We start from the raw sequence: 22,034 nt of genomic DNA on the forward strand, positions 1-22,034 counted from the left end.
GTCATGTAGGCAGAATGCAGCTTTTCTGTACTTAAATAAAATCTCACCCGTTTATCCTATAAATAAATTACTCAGTCCCCTTCTCATTCACAGTTTAACTTAAATAATATTTAAATAACAGAAACCACTCTCTGTTCAGTGCTAAGCCAAACTTACACTTTACTCAATCAACTAAACATGCAGAATATGCATGAGTACCACAAACTATTTAGCTGAAATTAATACATAATCCTCTACATATACGAGGGACGTTCAAAATGTTTCTGCACTTTTTTAAACTCTATTTATTAAGAATTTCAAAAACAAATAACATCACTTTTCTACATAGTCACCTTCGTTTGCGATGTAATTTTCCCAGCGTCATACCAACTTTTTAATGCCCAATTACTACTCCTCCCGCCTTCACCATTTCCAACGAAAATATAAAAGTGCAGAAACCTTTTGAACATCCCTCGTATTATTAAACACTAAGGTCTGTGTGTCCAGTTCCTCTGAGCATTCTGATTGGTCAGTTTATCATTGGGGATGTCGTGATAACAGGAGTGCAAGTATGAAACACATGAAGAGGAGGCATAAGGGTGCACACTGATAGAGTTGTCTTCTAAGATGGTAAGCGAAAAACTGGACTGGATGTGAAAAAGGTGCCTCAAAAATAATGAAAGAGTCTGAAAAGCAGGCTTTATGTGAACGCACTCAAGAGACGAGCACCGGTTAACAGACGTATGCGAATACAGAGAAATGGTGTTGAAGGAACTCGTAGGGCAAGAGATAGCAAATCATTTTAAATTACTCTATTGACTTCTCTTCAACAGGTACTGTGGCATGTCATATATAAACCACTTACATAAAATTCAGTAAAGTTTGGCTTTAGAAACCAGTTTACGAGACACAATATAACAAGTCCTGTCAATAAACACACATGACCTCTCAGTATTTCTAAATCTTTTCACCCAATGTTGCAGGCCTGTGTCATGACTAAAAATCAAAACAAAACAAATGAACACTGCTGAGTGCATTTCACAGCTCCTTTGGATCCATTATTCAGCTCTTCCCAGATAAGCCAATGCCTATTATCATCCACTGGCAACCCCAGGCTGCAGATTTGCAGGTCTCCCCAACCAGTCCAGCACAAAAATGACATTACAGGAAATGCTCAGTCAGTCTTCCTGGAATATCAGGCAAGCTCACTCACTAAGTAAGCTACAGTATATACTTAACTTTCCCTCACCACAAATGAAACTGTCTTTTGTTTCTTGCACGGCGTGCATTCCTGCCGACACGCATGATATAGATTGCACTACCACACCATTGACTGTGGCATGACACTTTCCTTTTCAGACGTGCCACTTCATTGACTCAGTTACACTTTTTCTTGGACTGGTTTGACTTCAAAAGTTTTTTTTTTGTCCACTCCTAGCTGCTCCACATCCCTTTATCCCTTTATCTTCACTTCATGCTCTCATTCCACTGAACTCCTCAAATTCCCTCTCCCTCTTTCTCAAAACATTTATCCCTCATTCCACTCTTTACATGCCACACACTATATAGTACCCTGTATGGTCCGGTTGCTCAGCTAACAGGATGGGTAAATGCAAATTTTAAGGTATTTTCACACCTAGTTCATCTGTAGCAGTTTTTTTGGGGAGCAATTTCCCTGTAGTCTGGTTCATTTTGTTAGATGTGAACACTCCAATTGCTCTCTGGTGTGGACCAAAGCAACTGGACGGAAAGCCTTTAGAAACAATGGTCTTGGTGTAGTACCAAGTGAACCTTGGGGCAGTTCACATGAAGTATGAATGTGATCCAACATGGGACCAATCAAACTAAAAGAAATTCTAGGCATTATGGGAAATATTTCTGCTTGTAATAAGTCAATCTCAGCATAAAATTAAATACAAACATACATACAAGCTCACATAGAACACCTTATAAAAGTAACATTCACTGAGATCAATCCTAGCAACTAATTCAGCCTCAGAATCTCTTTGTCTCATGAGCAGATTGCAGTTGAGCATAATAAAAAAAATGTTTAAATTTACTTATGTTCAAGTAGATCAACCATGTACTGCATTAACGTGAAATGAACGCCTGACAATTAATCAGATATTCCAAATGAACATTAACACATATTTGCAGACCTAAAGACAGTAGTCATGTAAATTGCAATCAACTAAATAAAGGTAGTGTTCAAAAAGTTGTCTGCTGGAAAGCCTACTAAATAAAAGTGACATTAACTTTATAGACTTAATTTCACCGACAGATGAAATGAAACTCACTTGATACGTTTACTGTCTAAATAAAAGACATCAAACTCATCACTGTATGACCTCACAACAGCCTGGCATCTTCTGTACAGTCGAAACGTGTCCTTTCTGTAGCATGCAAAGCAACACATTATTTTCTTGTGCTATTCTAGTTATCAAAGAAAACTCATTTTGATCACAGAGCTGAATTTGGTAAACAAACTACATAGATTGGTGGTATACAAGTGCGGCTCCTCACAAAAAGCGAAGTAACACGCACTATAATTGTGAAAGCACCTGTAAATTTCAAGTTGCTACAAGCAAGATAGGGTCTCCTGCTATGCAGTGTTGTCCCAAGCCAAACTGAGGCCCTATGCGGAAAACTTCTTGGGGGCCCCCCACCCCTGTATCCACCCTGCACCTCCCAGAATCTACCACATTTAATATTGAACAATAAATATATAATCTTCTTATATAATTTGCTACCGTGGCTGTTCATTTGTCTGTCCAGGATTTTAAATCACCTGTAGCTCGCAAACCGTTTGACCTATTCACCTGAAATTTGGTACACATATACTATGTGACCTGTACTGTCCGCTTTCGGGGTGATTTTTATTACTCTTTTAATTTTTTTTTTTTATTTCATTATAGAATTAACTTTCGGCAGCTTGCAGCAGGGCGGCCGTGTGGCGCATGCATACAGGCGCCGTTCTCATCCCTACCACCTTCGCCATCACCTTCCCTACCTCATATCTTAAATCATTCTTGAGGTAGATTGAAGACTTAAGTGGCAGCTTAAGTGAAAAATTAAGAAAAATGTACTAAGTAATTGCAACACAAACACTGACTTAATCAGTATTAACGCACAAAGACGCTGACGGAAGAATAGAAGAAGCGGGCCGCTAGAGTGGAGAAAAGAAGAGCTGCTCAGGAAGCAGTAAACGCATCAACCTCTGAGCAAACATATGTTAAACATACAGAGAAAGAGTAGGAAATCTAGAAATGCTCAAGTCAAGTGTATTCACTGCAAGTTATTATGCAGTGTGCCGTTACTGGTTAAATAATAAATAAACAAAGATGCACACATCTCAAACTTAAGTGTACATTTTTGATTTGTTTCTAATTAGTAATACTACTATTACTACTACTAATACTAATAATAATATGAAAAATAATAATAATGGTCCAAGGTATCAGTGTGCTGTTACTCTTTGGTACTTGATATGGTCAAAGTATCACATGTGACATATTATACAACACCAACAAAAACAATATTAATATTACTACTACTAATGATAATATTAATAATGGTAAAGCATTAAAGACTACAACTACTACTACTAGTAGTATATAAAACACTACTACTTATAATAATAATAAAATAGAAAACAACAACTACTACTACTACTACCACTCTACTACTGAACATGTTTAATAAATGAACTTAATACAGTAAATCCAAAATGAAGCTGAATATTTTGACATTTTAAAGCATGGACATGTGAATATATCACCTACACTTTGTCCTTCCAATGATAGCAGATAGCAATACGGCACTAACTAAATCAGCAATTTTAGCTGTCAATAAAATAAACAACAGTAAAAGTTAATCTGAGCTAATTGCTCTTTTTGTATGTCAAGTTGCTTGCGTGGTGTTCTCCCACAATTTAGCCAGTAACAAATTAGTAAGTCAGAAAGCGTGTGTGTTGGTAAAATTTACAAACGTGTTCTCAGTGCAACAGCACTCAGAACACTTGATATGTTGACTAATGTTAGCAGCCTTTAAAAATGTGTGTAGGTCCTGAGGTTTATGTGAAGGTAATAAATAATCTACAGGCATATGTCAACTAGGCAATGTAACATCAGATAAAACCTCTTCCACACTCGATATCAAAACAATTACATATAATGGAACTCCATTGTTACCCTAGTAAGCCGCTAGCTTTAGCGTAATAGCAGTTAATGTAACAATAGCTAGCTTACTGCAAGTTGAATGAATTTAGATTTCTAAACAACACCTGCAACAAGTGCACCATGAGCTGCTTCTCCTTTCTGTTCTCCTGAAAGGTGTTAACTTGGATGGTGTTAACTTGAAGCCATCTCTCAACTTTCTTAATAGGAAGTCATTGTGACTATCAGCATCATTAATTTGATGGTTCATGAAGGAGCAATAACACAGGTCAGGCTGTAGACCTCTAGAGCTCCACTCGGTTGATGAGGTTGTCGCTTTACTTTATATGTCAGTGATGTTACACAATACACCCGGTTACACTATGGTTAAGATTAGGGAGATGGGAGGAGTTACCTGACTCAAATCAAGTAAACCAAGCGACAGAAACATGAAGTTCAATTGGCTGTCTAATGGAGCTTTTGAATTTCTGAGATCTTTGAACGGCCAACAAGCCAACCTCTCATATCAGTCCTGTGATCATGGGCTCCATGCATGGTGCATGATCTGCATATTGGAAGGCTATGTATAGTTTACTCCTGTGTATAGTGCAAATAAACATTGTAAACAAGCTTTATTTAAAATTTTTTTCAACTGTGTTACACTTATTTTTTTCATTCTCTCCCTACTAGTAGCAGAATACATCGAAAATTGGAAGTACCAACTCCTAATTGAACTGTTAATGCTTGAATACAACACTGTAGGAAACAAACTAATGTAAACAATGTATGAGGATGACACAATAAATTGCAGTACCCCTGGTTTGCTAACCATTCTGAACATCCTCCGAAAACAACTTCTCTCAACCATCCAAGAAGAGTTTGGTGATGAACGATGCCTTTTCCAGCATGATGGAGTGATGACTAAGTGGTTCGGGGAACAAAACATTGAAATTTTGGGTCCATGGCCAGGAAACTCCCCAGACCTTAATCCCATTGAGAACTTGTGCTCAATCCTCAAGAGGCGGGTGGACAAACAAAAACCCACACATTCTGACAAACTCCAAGCATTGACAAGAATGGACTGCTATCAGTCAAGATTTGGCCCAGAAGTTCATTGACAGAATGTCAAGGCGAATTGCAGAGGTCTTGAAAAAGAAGAACCAACACTGCAAATATTGACTCTTTATATTAACTTAAAGTAACTGTCAACAAATGCCTTTGAAACATGAAATGCTTGTAATTATACTTCAGTATACCATAGAAACATCTTACAAAAAGATCTAAAAACACTGAAGCAGCAAACTTTGTGAAAACCAAAACTTGTGGCCACGACTGTACAACTCAGACCTAATGAGTGTAGGTGTGCAGGAGGACAGCTGTGTGGCCACAGGGAACTTAATAGGGGAGCTATCTAATTGCTTGTTTACGTTGAACAGCACAGTTGGTACAACCATCCCTCATTGAGGCTCTGTGGATCACTTAGTGCACCTGCACTCACAGGGTTATAAAAAGGTCTGAGGAGGTCAGAATGATCAAGAAAGAAACCAGGAAGGACGAAAATCAAGGGGACAGAGAGAAAGACAGCAGAGCAAAATAGGGCTGGAGCCAGTGCAAGCTGAAGGAGGAGAGCCCCATAGAGGAGTGTGGGTGGAGGTTTTTCTAGGAGTGGATCAACCCCTGCTGATTATGAGGAGAATTCTCCAGGGGTCTTGCTGGACTGAAGAAAGATGGCAAGACAGAGGAGTTGGGTTCTAAGTATCACAGTGGGTACTGACAGAGGTGGCTGCGACTGGAGTTGGTGGATGAACTGTATGTGCTCGTGTTTCAGCCCTGCTGAGTATGCCTTTTGGGTGAGTGGGATGAGATAGGAGAGACAGAAAGAGAGCACTGGAGAGCATAATGAAAGGAAACAGATTCTGATTGATTTTATCCTTGATTTAAACTATTGTCTTTATTTATTCATTTTAACTTCTTCACAATGCACTGTTTTTTAAAGGATTATTTATTAAAGACTTTTTGTACTACACTGTGGACAATGTTGTTAATAAAAATACACATTATACATTAGCATTATACTTGGTGTTTGTGTCATCATTTGTCCCAGGCCATCTCAACTGTGACTTTTGATATCCTGAGAAAAGGATGAGGTCTGTGGCTGTGGGCTCATGGGGTATCAAATGTGGCTAAGTAGTTAAATAATCAGCGTGTAGAGCACAGTTGGATGAATTCATCACACTTATAGTGTGACCCTGAGTGAGTCATCTCACCTCATAGTACTCCAGCAGCAAAAATTAACTTTGTAATGTATTTGTAATACATCTTGGAATGATATTGAACATTCATTGTATTTACAATCTTGCCTAAATCTTTCATAAAGCTTTTTGATGACATTTGTGATGTGCAATAAAAGCACAGCTAAATAAATAACAGTAAGCGTAGAATAAGTGCTTACGCTTTTTTTCTTTTCTTTCCAGTGACTTCATGCAGGAAAAAAAAACTGCAAATTACAGCCTGATTTGTACCATTATACTTTTTTCCCAAAATAAATAAATTAATAAATAAATAAAAAGAATGGTGGGAGCTTGGGATGAGGGAATTGGTTTATCTTTTAGTAATGTTAACTTATCCCCCACCAAATTTCCCTAGTAAATTCCTGGCTGAAAATGAAATAAAGAGGATTTTGTGGCGCCTGTGGTGACAGGGGCGAGCTCTGCAGAATAATAGTTTGCCCGTGACGATGTACCACATCTAAACCAGCCACCCTTCACACTGTGCCAGGGCATTATACACACAATAATGTAAACTTCAAAAAGCCAGTCTCTGTAATAGGCCTAATTAGGAGCAGGCCTGCCGCAGAGGCACTGGAATTCGACAAGGCTTTCATGTAACAGTACTGTATGAGAGCTGCATTGCTGGGCTCCCTGGTGTCATTTCATGTCGTGAAGCCAGAGAAGATGAATTCTGCTTCTATAAGTTGTGACCTACTTTGAGAAAAATTATTTGTGCTATTTACAACATTTAATTGACATTTTTATTCAGATCACCTTACAAATCACTGATGGACAGTGCTTCCAGCACTAGCTGTTAACGTTACTCACAAAACTTATACAGCGAGTAGCAGTGTAGACTAAACATTATGTTCAAGTGCTGAAACTAATACTATTAAAGAGGATTCACCTCCTTGTAAGTTTTCCCATTTGACTTTTATTCAACATTGAATTACAGTGCAATTACTTTGGCTTTTTTGACATTAGTCAACAGAAAAAAAAATAAGTAATGATGTCAAAATGAAAACAGATCGCTGCAAAGTGGTCTAAATTAAGTATAAATATAAACCACAAAATAACTGATCGCATAAGTATTCACCCCCTCAAGTCAGTATTTAATAGATGCACATTTGGCAGCCATGACAGCCTTGAGTCTGTGTTCACGGGTCTCTATCAGCTTTGTACATCTGGACACTGCCATTCTCAGTGATATTAGATCTGAACTCTACCTTGGCTACACCAGGACATTAACATTGTTGTTTTAAAACATTCTTGTGTAGCTTAATGGAAAACAAATCTTCCTCCAATGCACAGGTTTCTTACAGACTGTATTAGTTTTTCATTCAGGATTTTCCCATATTTTGTTGCATTCATATTCCCCTCTGCCCTCACAAGCCTCCCAGGGCCTGCTGCAGAGAAGCATCTCCACAGTATGATGCTGCCATTCATCACAGTAGAGAGGGCATATTTTTGATAATGTATAGTGCTTAAATATGCTGTTTAATCTGATTGCCAAAAAGTTCAAACAATAGAAATGTCTTCTAGCTGGCTTTAGAGTCCCCATTGTGCCTTCTGGCAAACTCTAGCTGTGATGTCATGTGCGTTTTTTCTCATTGTAACTCTCCTATTAACCTACAACTGGTGAATCATTTGGTCGACATTTGATGTCTGTACAGTCTCTTAGCCAATGTAGCTTGTAAGTCCTGCAGAGTTCTCATAGATCTATTGGTGGCCTCCCTCACTCATCTTCTTCTTGCACAATCGTTCAGGTTTTTGGGGATGGCCCACTCTACACAGATTTACTAATGTGCCATACTCTTTCCATTTCTTTGCTATTCATATAACTGGATATTTAGTGAAATGGACATTTTCTTGTCTCCATAAAAACTTGTGCTTTTCAATAACCTTCAATAACCACAGAGGTGCTTGGAATGTTCTTTTGTCTTCATGGTGTAGGCTGGGCTACCATGCTGACTCACCACAAGCTGAAGTAGGAGTATTTAGACTACAATCAATTAAAAACCCTAATTACGTGACTTCTAAAACCAACTGGAATTTCCTGCCAATGCCTGCTACTAAATTCATATGCACATGTTGTGGAAGGAGCTGCAGAAATAAAGGGTATCTTTCATATCTCATATCTTTCATAGCTCTTTGTATTTGAATGCAGTGAGAGCTGTATCCAAATATTTGATGTTCATTCACTATGGCTGTCCAACTCTGTGAGGGCTGTTTTATCACCACTCCTGTTTGTGGTTTTCTTGGACAGGATATCAAGACATAGGATGTGTGGTTATCCATCTGGTAAGTCAAGGGATAGAATTTTTACTTAATGCAGATGATGTTGACCGCTTTGCCTCATCTGACTTTGACCTTCATCATTCACCTGGGCAATACACTGCAGAGTGAGAAGCAAGAGAAATGAGGATCAGTATCTCCAAGTGGGAGGTCATGGTCCTCTCTCAGAAAAGAGTGAATTGCTCTCTTTAGGTGAAGGGGAAACAGCTGTCCTTAGTGGAAGAGTTCAGGTTTCTCTTGGTCTTGTTTATGAGTGGTGGAAAAATTGAATGTGAAATCTTCAAGTGGATTGGAATGGTGGCAACTGCTCTTTTTTGATTGCTGTACTGGTCCATGGTGGTGAAGCAGGAGTTGAGTGTGAAGACAAAACATTCAGTTTGTTGGTTGATCTACATCCCTGTCCTCATTAATTGGTCATGAGCTGTGGGGTGATCCTCAAAGTAGAGTCCTCCTCTTTTAGATCAAGATCAGCCAGTTGAGGTGGTTTGGGCATGTTGTAAGGATGCCTGCCAGATGACTCCCCCTAGAGCTGCGTTAGGCACATCTCACCAGACTGAGACCCTGCGGCCAACCCAGGACATGCTGGAGGGTTACAGGCGTGGTCAAATGTGTTGGTACCTTGCCACAAAAAATGAAAAAATAAAAATAAAACCTACATTTGCCTCTGAAATAACCTGAACCTGGCAAAAGTAATTGGAACCCATCATTGTTCATTCTGTATTTAACAAAAATCAGATTTTGCTTTAGAGTTTTAATTCAACAAAATATTTCAAATAATAAAACAAATGAAAATGGCATGGACAACAATGATGGGACCTTTTACCTAATATTTTCTTGCACAACCTTTAGAGCAGGGGTTCTTAACCTGAGGTCCGTGGACCCCTAGGGTGTCCATGGATGGGTTTCGAGGGGTCCATGAGGGTGAGATAAAAATTAACATTTATATTCACTATACAGCCCAGTAGTGTTGATTTAGAGTAGATGTAGTAGTAGTAGAAGTAGTAGTAATGGTAGTAGAAAACATAGTAGTACTAGATCTGTTTTAATTTGCACAAGAGGATTGCATTTCATAATTATAATGAGTGGCCATTACTTTTTGCATAAAAGGAGTGTTTTTTTAGATGGTTTACTTTAAAGTTTAATAATATGTTGTATATCTCATACATGAATCAGACAATCAAATCTTAATAAATAAAGTATATTATATTCATTGCATGCAAAGTTGTGTTTATGTGAATATTTCTGGGGAAGGGGTTCAATAGGTTTCATCAGATTCTTAAGGAGTCAGTGAAAAAAAGGTTAAGAATCACTGCTTTAGAGGTAATCACTGTAAACAAGCAGTTCCTGGAGCTTCTGTCAGCAGGTAGTTTGGCCCACTCTTCCTGAGAAAACTCCTCCAGCTTTGTCAAGGTTTATTGTGGGCCTTCACCAAAATGCATGTTTCAGTTCCTTCCATTGATGTTTGATAAGATTCAAATCAGGGCTCGTAGAAGGCCACTTCAGAATAGTCCAATGTTTTGTTCTTAGCCATTCAAGGGTGCTTTTATCTATGTGTTTTCAGGTCATTATCCTGTTGGAGATCCATGACCTGCAACTGAGACGGTACTTTCTGACACTGGCCAATACATTTCATTCCAGAGTATCTTGATAGTCTTGAGATTTCATTATTAACTGCACAGGCTCTAAGCACCCCATGTCAGATGCAGCAAAACAGCCCCAAAACATAACCGGGCCTCCTCCAGGTTTCACATTAGGTGTGGCGTTCTTTTCTTTGAAAGCTTCATCTTTTCATCTGTGGACATAGAGCTGATGTTATTTGCCCAAAATCTCCAGTTTTGTCTCAGGTTATTTTGTCCTCTGGCTGGGTTAAATCTCCACTCTTGCCATCCTTCCATTATGGTCTCCTGGTTGGGGAAGAAATCATTGTCCGTCTCAGGCAGGATGCCTGTCCTCCCTCCATGGCACTTGCTGCTGGCACAGCAATTGTGTTTAATAATTGAATTTCTTACCCACAAAGGCACTCAGGCTTTTGCTGTATTAAAATAATCTATTAAGCAATCTTTATGGGATACAATACATTTCTATAATGAACACCATTTCATGCTGCGAAGTGAAGCACTATCAGGGTTACATGGTGTATCAGTGTGAAGGACTAAACCAGCACCAGCGACCCAGTGCTTTACAGACCATTGCATAACCACCAAATCATACCTTCTGCACAGCTTGATGGGTTTCAAACTGGATGTATTGAGTCAAGCATTTCAAACATCAAAGTGGAGTGGTGTCATTATACCAGTCTTTACATTAAGACACATAACTTGTCCCACTTAACATCCCTTCCAAACCACAGCAGCTGCCTGCCTGTTTTCATTGCCACCAGTCTTTAATGAGAAACCAATGCCCGCCTATAAATCAGCTTAAAGAGAAAGAAATATTTTAACTCTGCATCCAGCCACTTTAGCCGAACAGCTCAATAAAAGGTAAAGAGACTTAAAGAGATTTGTGGTCATGGCCATGGAAACATACTGCACAGGACCCAATTTTTTTTCCCTCATTCTCAATTCTTTGATTAAATAAATAGAGACTGAAGGGTCACAGCTGTGAAAGTGAAAAAATTTCAAGATGCGGGAATTTTCTTTGTAATTTTCCAGTGCTTAGCGGTTTGAAAGGAGGGGAAAGTTAATTTGAACTTGCTCTGAATTTTTAAACACATTCCTAAAGGCAGTCAGCAAATTACCTAAAGTGCTATTTTAATGTGGTAGATGAGAAGGGCAGAGAAATACGGGGCAAACATCCATCCTGTCAGAAGCTGCTTTCTTACCATTTGTCTTCTGTGCCCTTGGCTCTAATCTTCTTGTCATGGAGAGGCTCACAGTCAGTTTTTGTTCAAGGTCACAGCTGTCTGCCTGGCTTGAGCACATGTAATTAAAGCCAAGGATAACCAGTTCTCTGCACTGACAGTTCTTTGGAGGCACATTTAGATGCCATCCCTTACACTAAAACCACAGGAGAGCGGAGACCTGGGTTTTGTGAATATTTTTGCAAATAAATATAGTAAGAGTGTTGTGGCATAAAAATTAGACAAGTGTTGTATTAAAGGTCCAGCGGTTGGGAGATAAATAGTCATCAGCATTTATGATATGACAGCTTTGACACCAGGCTTATAAACATGTTTTAATCAGCCAATGAAAAGATTAGTAGTAAATCACTAACTACCTACTATCCTTCCTGCTCTCAAGATGTAGTGTTGTAAGGGCCATCTCCAGATCTCAGCAAAGATCAAGGCACATATTTATCACACGTCTCAGAATTACACCTAGGAAGTGCTCTAAAAGTCACACTACAATGAGAATTTGTCCTACTTCAGAGTAAAACATAACACATATTTATGAAATGTCCTAGTCCCAGTCACAGCTAAGAGTAGGAATGTGTATCTGAAATGAAGCATATTACAGCATCCTTTACCATAAATCAGCACCCATGGTGACATTTTGAAAATTTCTAATAGAAACGGTAAGGCTTCACCAAAAAGATAATAATAATAGGCTGGACATTATGTTCCATGAAAAGAAGAACAAGTTAGGCATCTTCATCAATGTGACAATCCAACATGACAATAACATCCTAAGCAAGGAGACAAAGAAGATTGTCATATATAAAGACCTTGAGATCAAAATCAGACACATGTGGAACACAAGTAGGTGTAGGCACACTGGGAACCATCAAGACTGGGTCCCAATAGCAGCTGGACAAACATCTATGTAGAGTCAACGTGAAAGAGATCCAAAAGATCGTACTCCTCGACACGGCTGACATTTTTAGACATCTCTTCAGCTGAACAACACGCCAAATTCAAAGCCTGAGAGGTCTGGTTGACTTCTGACGAACACACCAGCGTATGTTAGTGCACTGACAGGAGGGTATTACTAAACGTATTAGTGGGAGAAGAATAGTACTGTGTCGAGGCACGAATCTGGGGAAGGCTATACAAAATGTCTGAGGCATTGAAGGCTACCAAGAGCACAGAGACCTCCATCATCCTTAAATGGAAGAGGTTTGGAACAACTGCAACCCTTCCTTGGGGAAGATGGTCTTGGTAAGAGAGGTGACCAAGAACATGATGGTCATTCTGGAAAGAAGGAAAACATAAAAGGGTAGGATACTGCACTAAGCTGCCTGAAATTGTTTCTGCTTGATCACGACAATAACAAAAAATAGTACAGTAATCAGCACCAAGATGGAAAGACCGAGTCATTCATACTGAATGAGAGTAAAACCCAACAACAGGCACGTTTATTTAACAATGAATAATCCACAGCCATACTTTCAGAAGAATCACCTCCTCACTTACAGTTCTAGGAAGTGCCTCATAAAGTAACTATTATACTGAAACTAGCAATGACTATTAGCTGTGGTCACGCTCCCAGAGTTCTATTTGTCTTCCAGAGTCATGTGCCGTGTCTGTGTCCAAGATCCCCTCTTATCTCTGCAAGACTAGATTTATCTAATAGCCCAGAAGTGTTCATGTACCTTCCCAGGATTGTAAAATGTTCCAGCAGTTCAAGAAATGAAAAGCTCTGCATGCATGTGTGACATTTCGCAGTCAGTCACCCATCTAACCTGGGTTGTCTTCAGGGTAATATGCTGGCCACTATGATACAATCTGCATCCATGACAGCCTATGAATTGATACTGTGACACTCCCTTTGATTTAAATATGTGTGCTCATCTAACTTGGGGCAATGATCTTTATGTGTATGCTGATTATATTTGCATGAATGCAGCTTGCTCAAACATTACCTTACATGGAGTAGTAGGGAAATGTTCAAATTTGCCTTTTACCTCACACATTGTAAGGGATTTTAAAGTTTGGTGCAAAATTCAAGAAATGCTTGTTTGTAACATACCCAAACCATAATTACTGCAAAACTGCATTTTCCTTGTGGTCAAAACATTGCCAGCACTTTCATTTCATCTGATAGATGAAATTATTTTATTTAATAAAATAAAATAATTTTTATTTGTAGATGGATCAATCATGTAATGAGCGAGACTTGTTATAAAAATTATTCAATCTCAGCTTCTTCTTATGAGTTCATTATTGTCCAATATTTTCAAAGCATTTAGTGTTTTTTCAGGATGTGCATGCCACTCTCTTCCTGAACACCATCTTCTGGCAGCTCCTACAGAGTTTACTTTTGAGCTCTCCTAAATCCTGATGAAGTTTCCCAAAATAGGAAAAATGATAAAATGCCTAAGAGTATGACCAGATTTGCATCACTCTGAAAATTTTGAGCCAGTTTGAACCGTTTTTCTATCCTGAGACGCTTGATCAATATGGGCAAAGACCCCTATGCAAACATGGCTTGATGTGTTTTACACAGAAATCAAAACCTATTAGCCATGTTATTCCAGACCAAAACCCACTCTGGGCTTTCCTAATGTACCATAGGTTGTGGAAGAACACAATTGAATCCACTTGAGAATTCACTCCATTTTCATGTAAAGCAAGATATTATTTATTATCTTGTGTTTCTTTCAGTATTTTCTTCATCTGCTAAATGGAGAAGAAAGCAACAGAAAAGAAATGAAGCGTGTATCTGTGTTTTTCCTCCAGCCAAACACAAACTGTCATTAGGCTACAGTTTCCTGTGTGCCACAGTTGTTATCTTTCTGTTCATCTATTACAATTCATTATCCAACTCTGTTATCTGTTGATTTGTAGTCAACTCTACCCTCATACAGAAATTATTACACCAGTTTTTACTTACGTCTAATTGAGAAAAAGGCAGTAATTAATGTCCATAGAGTTCACTATGCATGTACTGATTATAGGGGCATACTGCTAGACCCCTTGCAGTCAGAAGTATTTTAAAACTACAAGGCTGCCTTGTGCAAAGACATCATAATACATCAATGGTGCAAACCTTCCTTCTTGTGACTGGCTATTGTTATATTTCTGCCAGGGTTGTTACTGTACCTTGGGCATTGCAGGTTTTTGACTCCTGATTTTGGATTTACTTATTTGTGTTTGGAATTTATGGTTTTGACCACTTAGCTACTGATACTGGTTTACTGCTTGTTGGATTTGTTGTTTTTAGGTTTTTATCTTTATGACAAAACCTACTTCTGCACTTTTTCCTGGATTGCTTTTTTCTTAATTCTTTGTAATAAATAACTGTTAAATTTCATTGAGTTTTATGTTTTTTCCCTGTCTCCTTTATAAAATCGGTGAACATTAGCCTCATTTTTTGGTTATAACATTCATAAAGTATTTTAAAATGTTCTCATTTTTTGTTAGCTGCAAATTCTCATGTAATTAAAGTAGTATCTCATGAACATAAATTGAAGGCCAACAAAATGACACTATAATAATATATACTAGGAAAAGTCAATAACTATCTGCAGTTTTGTGTATTTTGTTTGGGTTGGCAGTTCAACATTCCCCACGCACATGTGGACACATGTTTATGTTCACAATGGTAAAGCTTATCATCTATCTCTAAGAATATTAATGCTACAAGTAGCCCTTTCAGATATCTGGAAAAGTGGAAAAAGTAGTTATTCTCACTCTTTCTCTTATTCTTCCTCTTTAATTCTAAATTCTTTACTTCACCTGTCCACTAATATTAAATGTATGGGCATTCCAGTAAACTATATGAGTTATGGAAGCTGGGGTGCTGGCTTCTGTTATCTCTACCAGGTGGGTGGGGTGCACATGAAGTAAGCATGTGGAGGGGTGTGAGGCCAATGTATTTGTTGACAGTGTGGCTTTTGCACTAGTTACACTACTGAAACAGCATCATGCAGTGTTGAAAAAGACATTTTGATATCTTTTAATGGAGGAAATGCTACTGAAATGCTTTTGATTTCTTCTGATGGAGGAAACGCTACTGCTATCGTGGAAACCACTGACTACACTATTCTGTTACACAGACTTGAAAATGATGTTGTACCCTTAGGCACTGTGTCTTCATGGTTTACTTCATACTTAATAAAAAATGGTTTCAACATGTATAGAAATGTTCTGACGGTACTCCAGTATTACATTCCGAAGTTAGATATGATATGTCTTTGGGCCCACTGCTCACACCATTATGGTTTTTATTTTAGATGATGCTCCTAAGAGTTATTAGAAAAAAAAATAATACTCACTCACTACTCACTCATATGCATATGATTCTCAGCTTTTCATTTAATTAACTCAGCACCCAATTAAATTAATATCTTTGACACCAGTCCATCTACACATATTGTATGACAACACTAACTAAAATTTGCTTATAAGTTTATAAATATCAGAAAATGAAACAATTTTCCAACCATGAAGGGTACAGTAAAATGAAATCATGCATTAAATTAAAAAGCTGCTGCAGAAATAATTACTAGAAATACAAAGTACTGTATATCCACATAACTCTAGTTCTAAAGTCATTATACTTGCTTCCAGTTAACTTTAGAGGTAATATCAAAATCCTTCTTCTTACATACATATAAAGCTTTAGACTTCCCAAGTCTTGCTTACATATCTTACTTAAAAACATACACATGCTAGAGTATATCTTTCAATCTCAAGACCCAGAAGTCCTAAATATTCTAATATTCTAATAAAATAGGAAAAGGTCAAGCTTTTAGCTATAGAGCTCCGAAGCTGTTGAACAGTTTGTTGGCTTATGTAAGAGATGAATCTTTGCTCTCAGTGTATTTAAATTCAAACTGAATACTCATTAATTTAGTCTAGCATACCCTGCTGAGAGCTGCTGATTAGCTATTCCCAGTGCACAAAAATGTAAATGAGCATAATGAGCTGTTACAGACCACCAACTCTTCTGTAGTCTGCTAATTCACTACTATATTACCATGGGAAGTGACACTACAGATATCAGGAGTTTTGGAATTCAATGATGAAAGAACTGAATATGCTCATTAGACTCCCCAGCATATACTTAAATTTACAATGATTCACCAAAGAAGTGAATCTTTACATTATTATGTATTTAGAGACAGAGAAATAAGGTTGCTTCCAAGGACAATCAAAATCAGGATGAAATAACTAAGCTAAGGTCAGAACCAGGAAGTCAAAAAGATTATTCAACAAAATAAATGTACAAAATAAAAATACCATCAAAAGGCACAGAAAGAGAGTGTCAGGCAACAATAATTCAGACGTCCCTAACAAGAAAAGTCACGGTAACAGAATAATGGAAACAATTAACATTAACTGTTGCAAAGCTCCTTTTTCACAACAATAGTATTGTGGAATGTCCACCACTGGAAGGGCTGGCCAGTTAGACTGCTAACAATGTCTATGACTTATTCTGTAATAACTGACCATGGACATCCTGGAGGTTTATGTTTGCTGATTGGGGTTTTTGTTTTTGTTTCCTCCTTTGTGGCCACAACTCAATTATAATGTTAATGGATTAATATTGCCATGATTTGTTTCTTAATCTAACACAAGTAGGTCAGTTATACTGTGTATTTACTGTAATTAGTGTGTTCATGTATATCAGTGATGCATACCTTAAACGTACATCATCTATTTTAGCATTACCGCATTATAGCGATGCATTTGTGCAAAAGCTCTGAGTCTGTACTCAGGGAAAAGTGCAATGCAAAAATGTAAGTTAAAATGAATTATTGGTTACTATTCCCTTTCTTGGTGCTTTCCTTAAATATTCAATAATGTAAAAAAATGTAGAAAAATAATTTTATTCAGAGGATAAAACAGCCTTACAGAAATGATTGAGCTATGCTGATTAGAACTGATTGAAAACAAACAGAGGTTTTGATTAAACCAATGACCCAAAGTGCTCACTGAAAAATTCTGGCATTTATTTTTAAGTCATTCCTTTAAATCTTTCACCCATCCTTATATCACTGTAAATGAACATTATTGGAAATGACGTGACTCCACTCTAGCAGAAACAAAGCCAAGGCTGTTATGTTTTCATTTAGGCCAGGCTCATATGCGTGACAGTGAAAAGTTCTTGTTCAGTATTACAGACAGAAAACACTCACCTGGTCTCTAATAAGTGGCTCCTTATCATCGATGTCAATGAGGACCTCATCTCGAGGGGTAAGACTCACCTCATCTGAAACACAGAGACGTTCACTGGGATCACAAGGGAAAGGGTAAGCTATGTCCTATTTGAAATGTGTCTATGGTTTGTTTTCTGCTCCATGTAGTCACTCTGCAATATTTGCCAATGTGTGATTCCAATCTGTAACCCTATAAAACAAACTGAGGAACTGCAAATATGCTACTTTAAAAATCAGCCAATTACTTTGTAAATTGAAAGGAACTTTACATAAAAAGCCACACTGAAAGGGTAATTGCTCTCTAAAGAGTTTTATGAAACTGCTCACTATGATAAGCACTACAATAAATGAATGTCTGTGTAAACTGATTTGTACATCCATCCATTCATTTTCTTTAACTGTTTCTTCCATGATAACACCAGGCATAGTCCAGCAAAACTTGAATAAAGGGTTGGAGCCATCCCAAAAAAAGGACTCAAGTTCAACAGGCCATTCAGACTTACAGAATTTTCCTTTTCCAATTCATTCAATGTTTCTAAAATACCACTGATTTAAAGAATTACAAGGGGCTGTTGCTGTTAAGGTTTCCAGAACTCACAGACACTTTACAGACCAATCAAAAATCTCAACCAGTCTAACAAAATCCCACCCAATTTTGATCAGTCCACTTCAAGTAAGCAAATTGTCACCATATTGCCAACCTTCCTATGCCCAAACTGCAAACATCCTTGAACATCTTTCCTGTGATTGGTCAATTGGTCCTTAATTTGCATGAGTAGGCAGGGTCAGATAGTTATATGTTGAGGGTATTTTTCCCAAATGATTCAGGTCTGAGGGTACAATTCCACACCTTTAGATATTTGATGATTGATGGAAACATATTATGACAAAAGCCCATTTGGCTATGTGTGTTGCTTTTTTCTGTTAGGTGAAACAACATAACAGACAGTGCAGGGCTGTATCTGTATGAATTGGCAAAGGAAAAAAATTAAAGGCTATTTCCATGCTAAAAAGGAAAGAAAGTGAAGGATGTTTTCACTATTTAGCTTTCATTAGGTTTGTCACCGTAATGTCATGTCTCTTATCTTCTTTCTTCTTCAGTGTTTCTTTTTCCTTATCTCAAAGAAAAGACATTACTAAACCCAAGGGAAAAAATAGCAAGCATTGTGATGAAATACAATACATGTTGTACACACAGAATCCACCCTTTTAAAAAATATGTTGCCAAATGCATGAATGTATTTAAGAGTTTAATGGTTTATTATAATTGTTACAGTCAAATAAGAAAAAAATTAGTTGTCATCTATGCTGCAGGCTCTACCCTTCACACTGTCTCAAAGAAGAGTTGTTTTCAAATATTTTTAAGTTTTATCCACTGCCCTGGGAGTACTAAAGTTACCATAAAAATGCATTTTATACTGGAGTTGTCTCACCTCTGAATTTCTGTTTTGGATGCCAGTTGTGCTTTTCTCTTTTTAAACAGACTGTTTTTCATGGTTGGTACCTACTGTACTGCCCAATTGTTGGGCAGGAGTTGGGATGACTGCAAGTTTCATTAGTTGTATAAACAGAAACTATCTGTGAAGCTGACAGGTTTTGCATTTTAACTGAAGGAGGTTGTGTGACATTTCACATAGGTTGGAAAGAAAAATGATGGTTTTATAGGCTAAAGAGGCATGGAAATGCAAGTAGACATTTTAGTCTTTAGAAAATCATACATGATTTCATGAAAAATTGTTTGAATGAAGAGTTATGCCCAAGCCATTTCTTCTACGCACAAAGGATTTACAAATGGGCACAAATTTGGCTGTTTTACATACACAAAACACCAATTGTTGGATAATTGCTCAGCAAGTGGTTCAAAAAAATTCTATTAACTGAGCTATGAAAATGATTGAAATATTACAGCGTAAGATATTTTGTGATCATTTTAACTATGCATAAACTAAAGCCTGAATAATTGCTTATAAAAGCACGTTGTTGTATGCATCACCTAATGGATGAGTTAGCTCGAGAAACATAAAGCAGTGTAGACTTTTTTAAATTTCAAACACTGGAGGTGCTGATAGGTCAGGACTGTCCAAGTTATTCAAGAATCTGGGGAAGAGGCCAAATCAAAAGATTGTGGACTAGCAGGACCGAGTGGAATGGGAAATAAATCTCTAAACAAGATGGAGTAGATCAGCAGTAAACAAAAATCTGCAGGAAAAAGACTGGGAATTCAAAAGAGACTTTGGAAGATTCTGAGGCTGGCAGCACAAAAGGGACACATACTTTAAAATAGGGCGTACTCTGTCTGGGCAGGCAATGGGACCAGTGTGTTCTTTCCAACAATATTTCACACATAAGTTTGAAACTTGACAGTTATTATTGTGAGATTATTATATGAGGAACATCCACAGAGAAGTTCATCTTTGACCCTGCAAGGATTTGCTTGCTGTTATTTTATGAACAGTCTCTAAGTCAAAAAAAAATAGTTTGTAATGGTTTATTTCAAAGGGTCTTTTATCTATTTATTATTAAACACACTTAACCCAGTTCAGGATCTTAAAGGTCACCACCTATCCTGGCAGCATCAGTCACAATGAGATGGTGACATACCTAATTATCAACTGCAAGGCACATTCTTAGATTTGCACATTCTAAATCACAATGAGTAATCACCAGATTAGTCCTTGATTAATCTAATCTGCACAGTTCAACCAACAATCATTATTATAGTGCCTTTAACAAATAGCCTTGTTTCAATAGTCTTTCTATACCAGTTTCAAGTTTCAGATGTAAGAACTGTAGGACAGAGTGGCATTGCCCTCCTTTATTTGGCATAGCACATAAGACTAGTGCTACTTCTGGGGTCAGGTCTGTATTTTACACTGCATTACTTCTAAATGGTTATAGTACTTAGTGGGCTCTTCAAATACTATACCCCTTAGGCCATTGTGAATTAAAAGGTGCCATGGAAGTTTCCAGACTACCGGCGCTCTGTACTGAGAACTGTACTTGGTCTTATCCCATGAGGGATGTTTCTTCTGCTGACACTCACCAACAAGAAGAAGTTCCATTGGCCTTTCACCCCCCTCCATGACTTTGTTCATTCCATTACATAGTCAGTCATCTTTACCTTCTGTTAGGTATGGATGCCCCAGCATAGTCAGCAGAGTCCCTCTTGATCTACAGTCCCTGATGTCACCTAAGACGGGAGTCACACCAAGACCTGTGAAGCTATATGAAGCAGCAAAGATGCTTTGTATTTTGAAGTGGGACAGTTTTCTTAGAATACAAGATACTTTTGGAGGTCTCTTTGCTGCTCATTGTTAAGTGGAAGAGCAGCTATTGGAATGTTGGTGGTTCTGTTAAGCATTTTTCCCATTATGGTGCCTCACCAGAGTTTGACTGTTAGATACCCTAACAGACCTATTGGACCAAATTTGTACTGTATACAAGGTCTTATGTTATATTTGCATGCAAGATTTATATCTCTGTTTCATTCTTTTTGGAAAAGTTTCCATACCCTCTTGGAACCTAAAACAACTTCAGCCCTTTTTAAAGTTATGAATCATTCTGCAGGACATTTTAATGACACTCCTAATCATTAACACACTACCTTTTTCTTTCAAATATGCACACTCTACACAAATTTGCCTCATACTCTGGGGGACTTACCTGGCTGAAGTTCATAATACTCTCGCTCAGTCCTGTTGGGGTCCCAGTAGAATTCTTCTAAAGATCGGATGGTACACTGCCCGACGACAGGTTTTCTGCCAAACTGCCTGTTGTCGATCACCTTAACTGTAATCGGAGGACTATACAGCTTTTCACAAGGCAGCAGCTGCAAACAACAATTAAATTCTGTTTTTTAGAAAAATGTACTTAACTTGCTGATATTCTCAATCTTGATTTATAAAAGTACTTAAAGTCTGGCCTTGGTCATTTTGAAGTCTTGGCTGTCTGTAAACCTTTATTTTAAAAGGGTTAGGGTTAGTGACTCAACTGTCCATACAATGTACAATCATCTTCGAAAAGGAGATGTATAAAAGTGGACAGGAGGTGAGCGATGTGCCTCAAAATGACAGAGTTTGAGAAGCAGACTTTATGAGAAGAGGGAAAGCCAGTGAAGAGAGGTTCAGACACACAAGGTTACTGGAGGAAAAAATTGGCATTTCCCATTCTGCTAGGCGTTAGTGGCAGTCCAGGCCTGTTAAGGCAACAGATTTAACAGACATCAAGCTGCACCTTCCCCCTGACCTTCCCCCACTGACTTTCTAAATTAAGTGCTTGAGCCAGAAAGCGCGAA

The 22,034-nt window shown here is 37.9% G+C and overlaps 1 protein-coding gene across 9 annotated transcripts in view; it reads right to left on the minus strand.

Moving 5' to 3' along the window:
• Positions 1-22,034, minus strand: part of dysf (dysferlin, limb girdle muscular dystrophy 2B (autosomal recessive)) — a 311,739-nt gene that overhangs the window by 77,478 nt on the left and 212,227 nt on the right. For all 9 annotated transcript variants that reach the window (XM_051928469.1, XM_051928467.1, XM_051928471.1 and 6 more), the window contains 2 exons: positions 21,404-21,569; positions 17,720-17,793 (listed from right to left, as the gene is read on the minus strand). In XM_051928469.1, coding sequence (XP_051784429.1) covers positions 17,720-17,793; positions 21,404-21,569 — 240 coding nt within the window. The remainder of the gene's footprint in view (positions 1-17,719; positions 17,794-21,403; positions 21,570-22,034) is intronic.

The sequence above is a fragment of the Erpetoichthys calabaricus genome, chromosome 5 (genome assembly GCF_900747795.2).
Source record: "Erpetoichthys calabaricus chromosome 5, fErpCal1.3, whole genome shotgun sequence".
In the NCBI taxonomy this organism is placed as follows: Eukaryota; Metazoa; Chordata; class Cladistia; order Polypteriformes; family Polypteridae; genus Erpetoichthys; species Erpetoichthys calabaricus.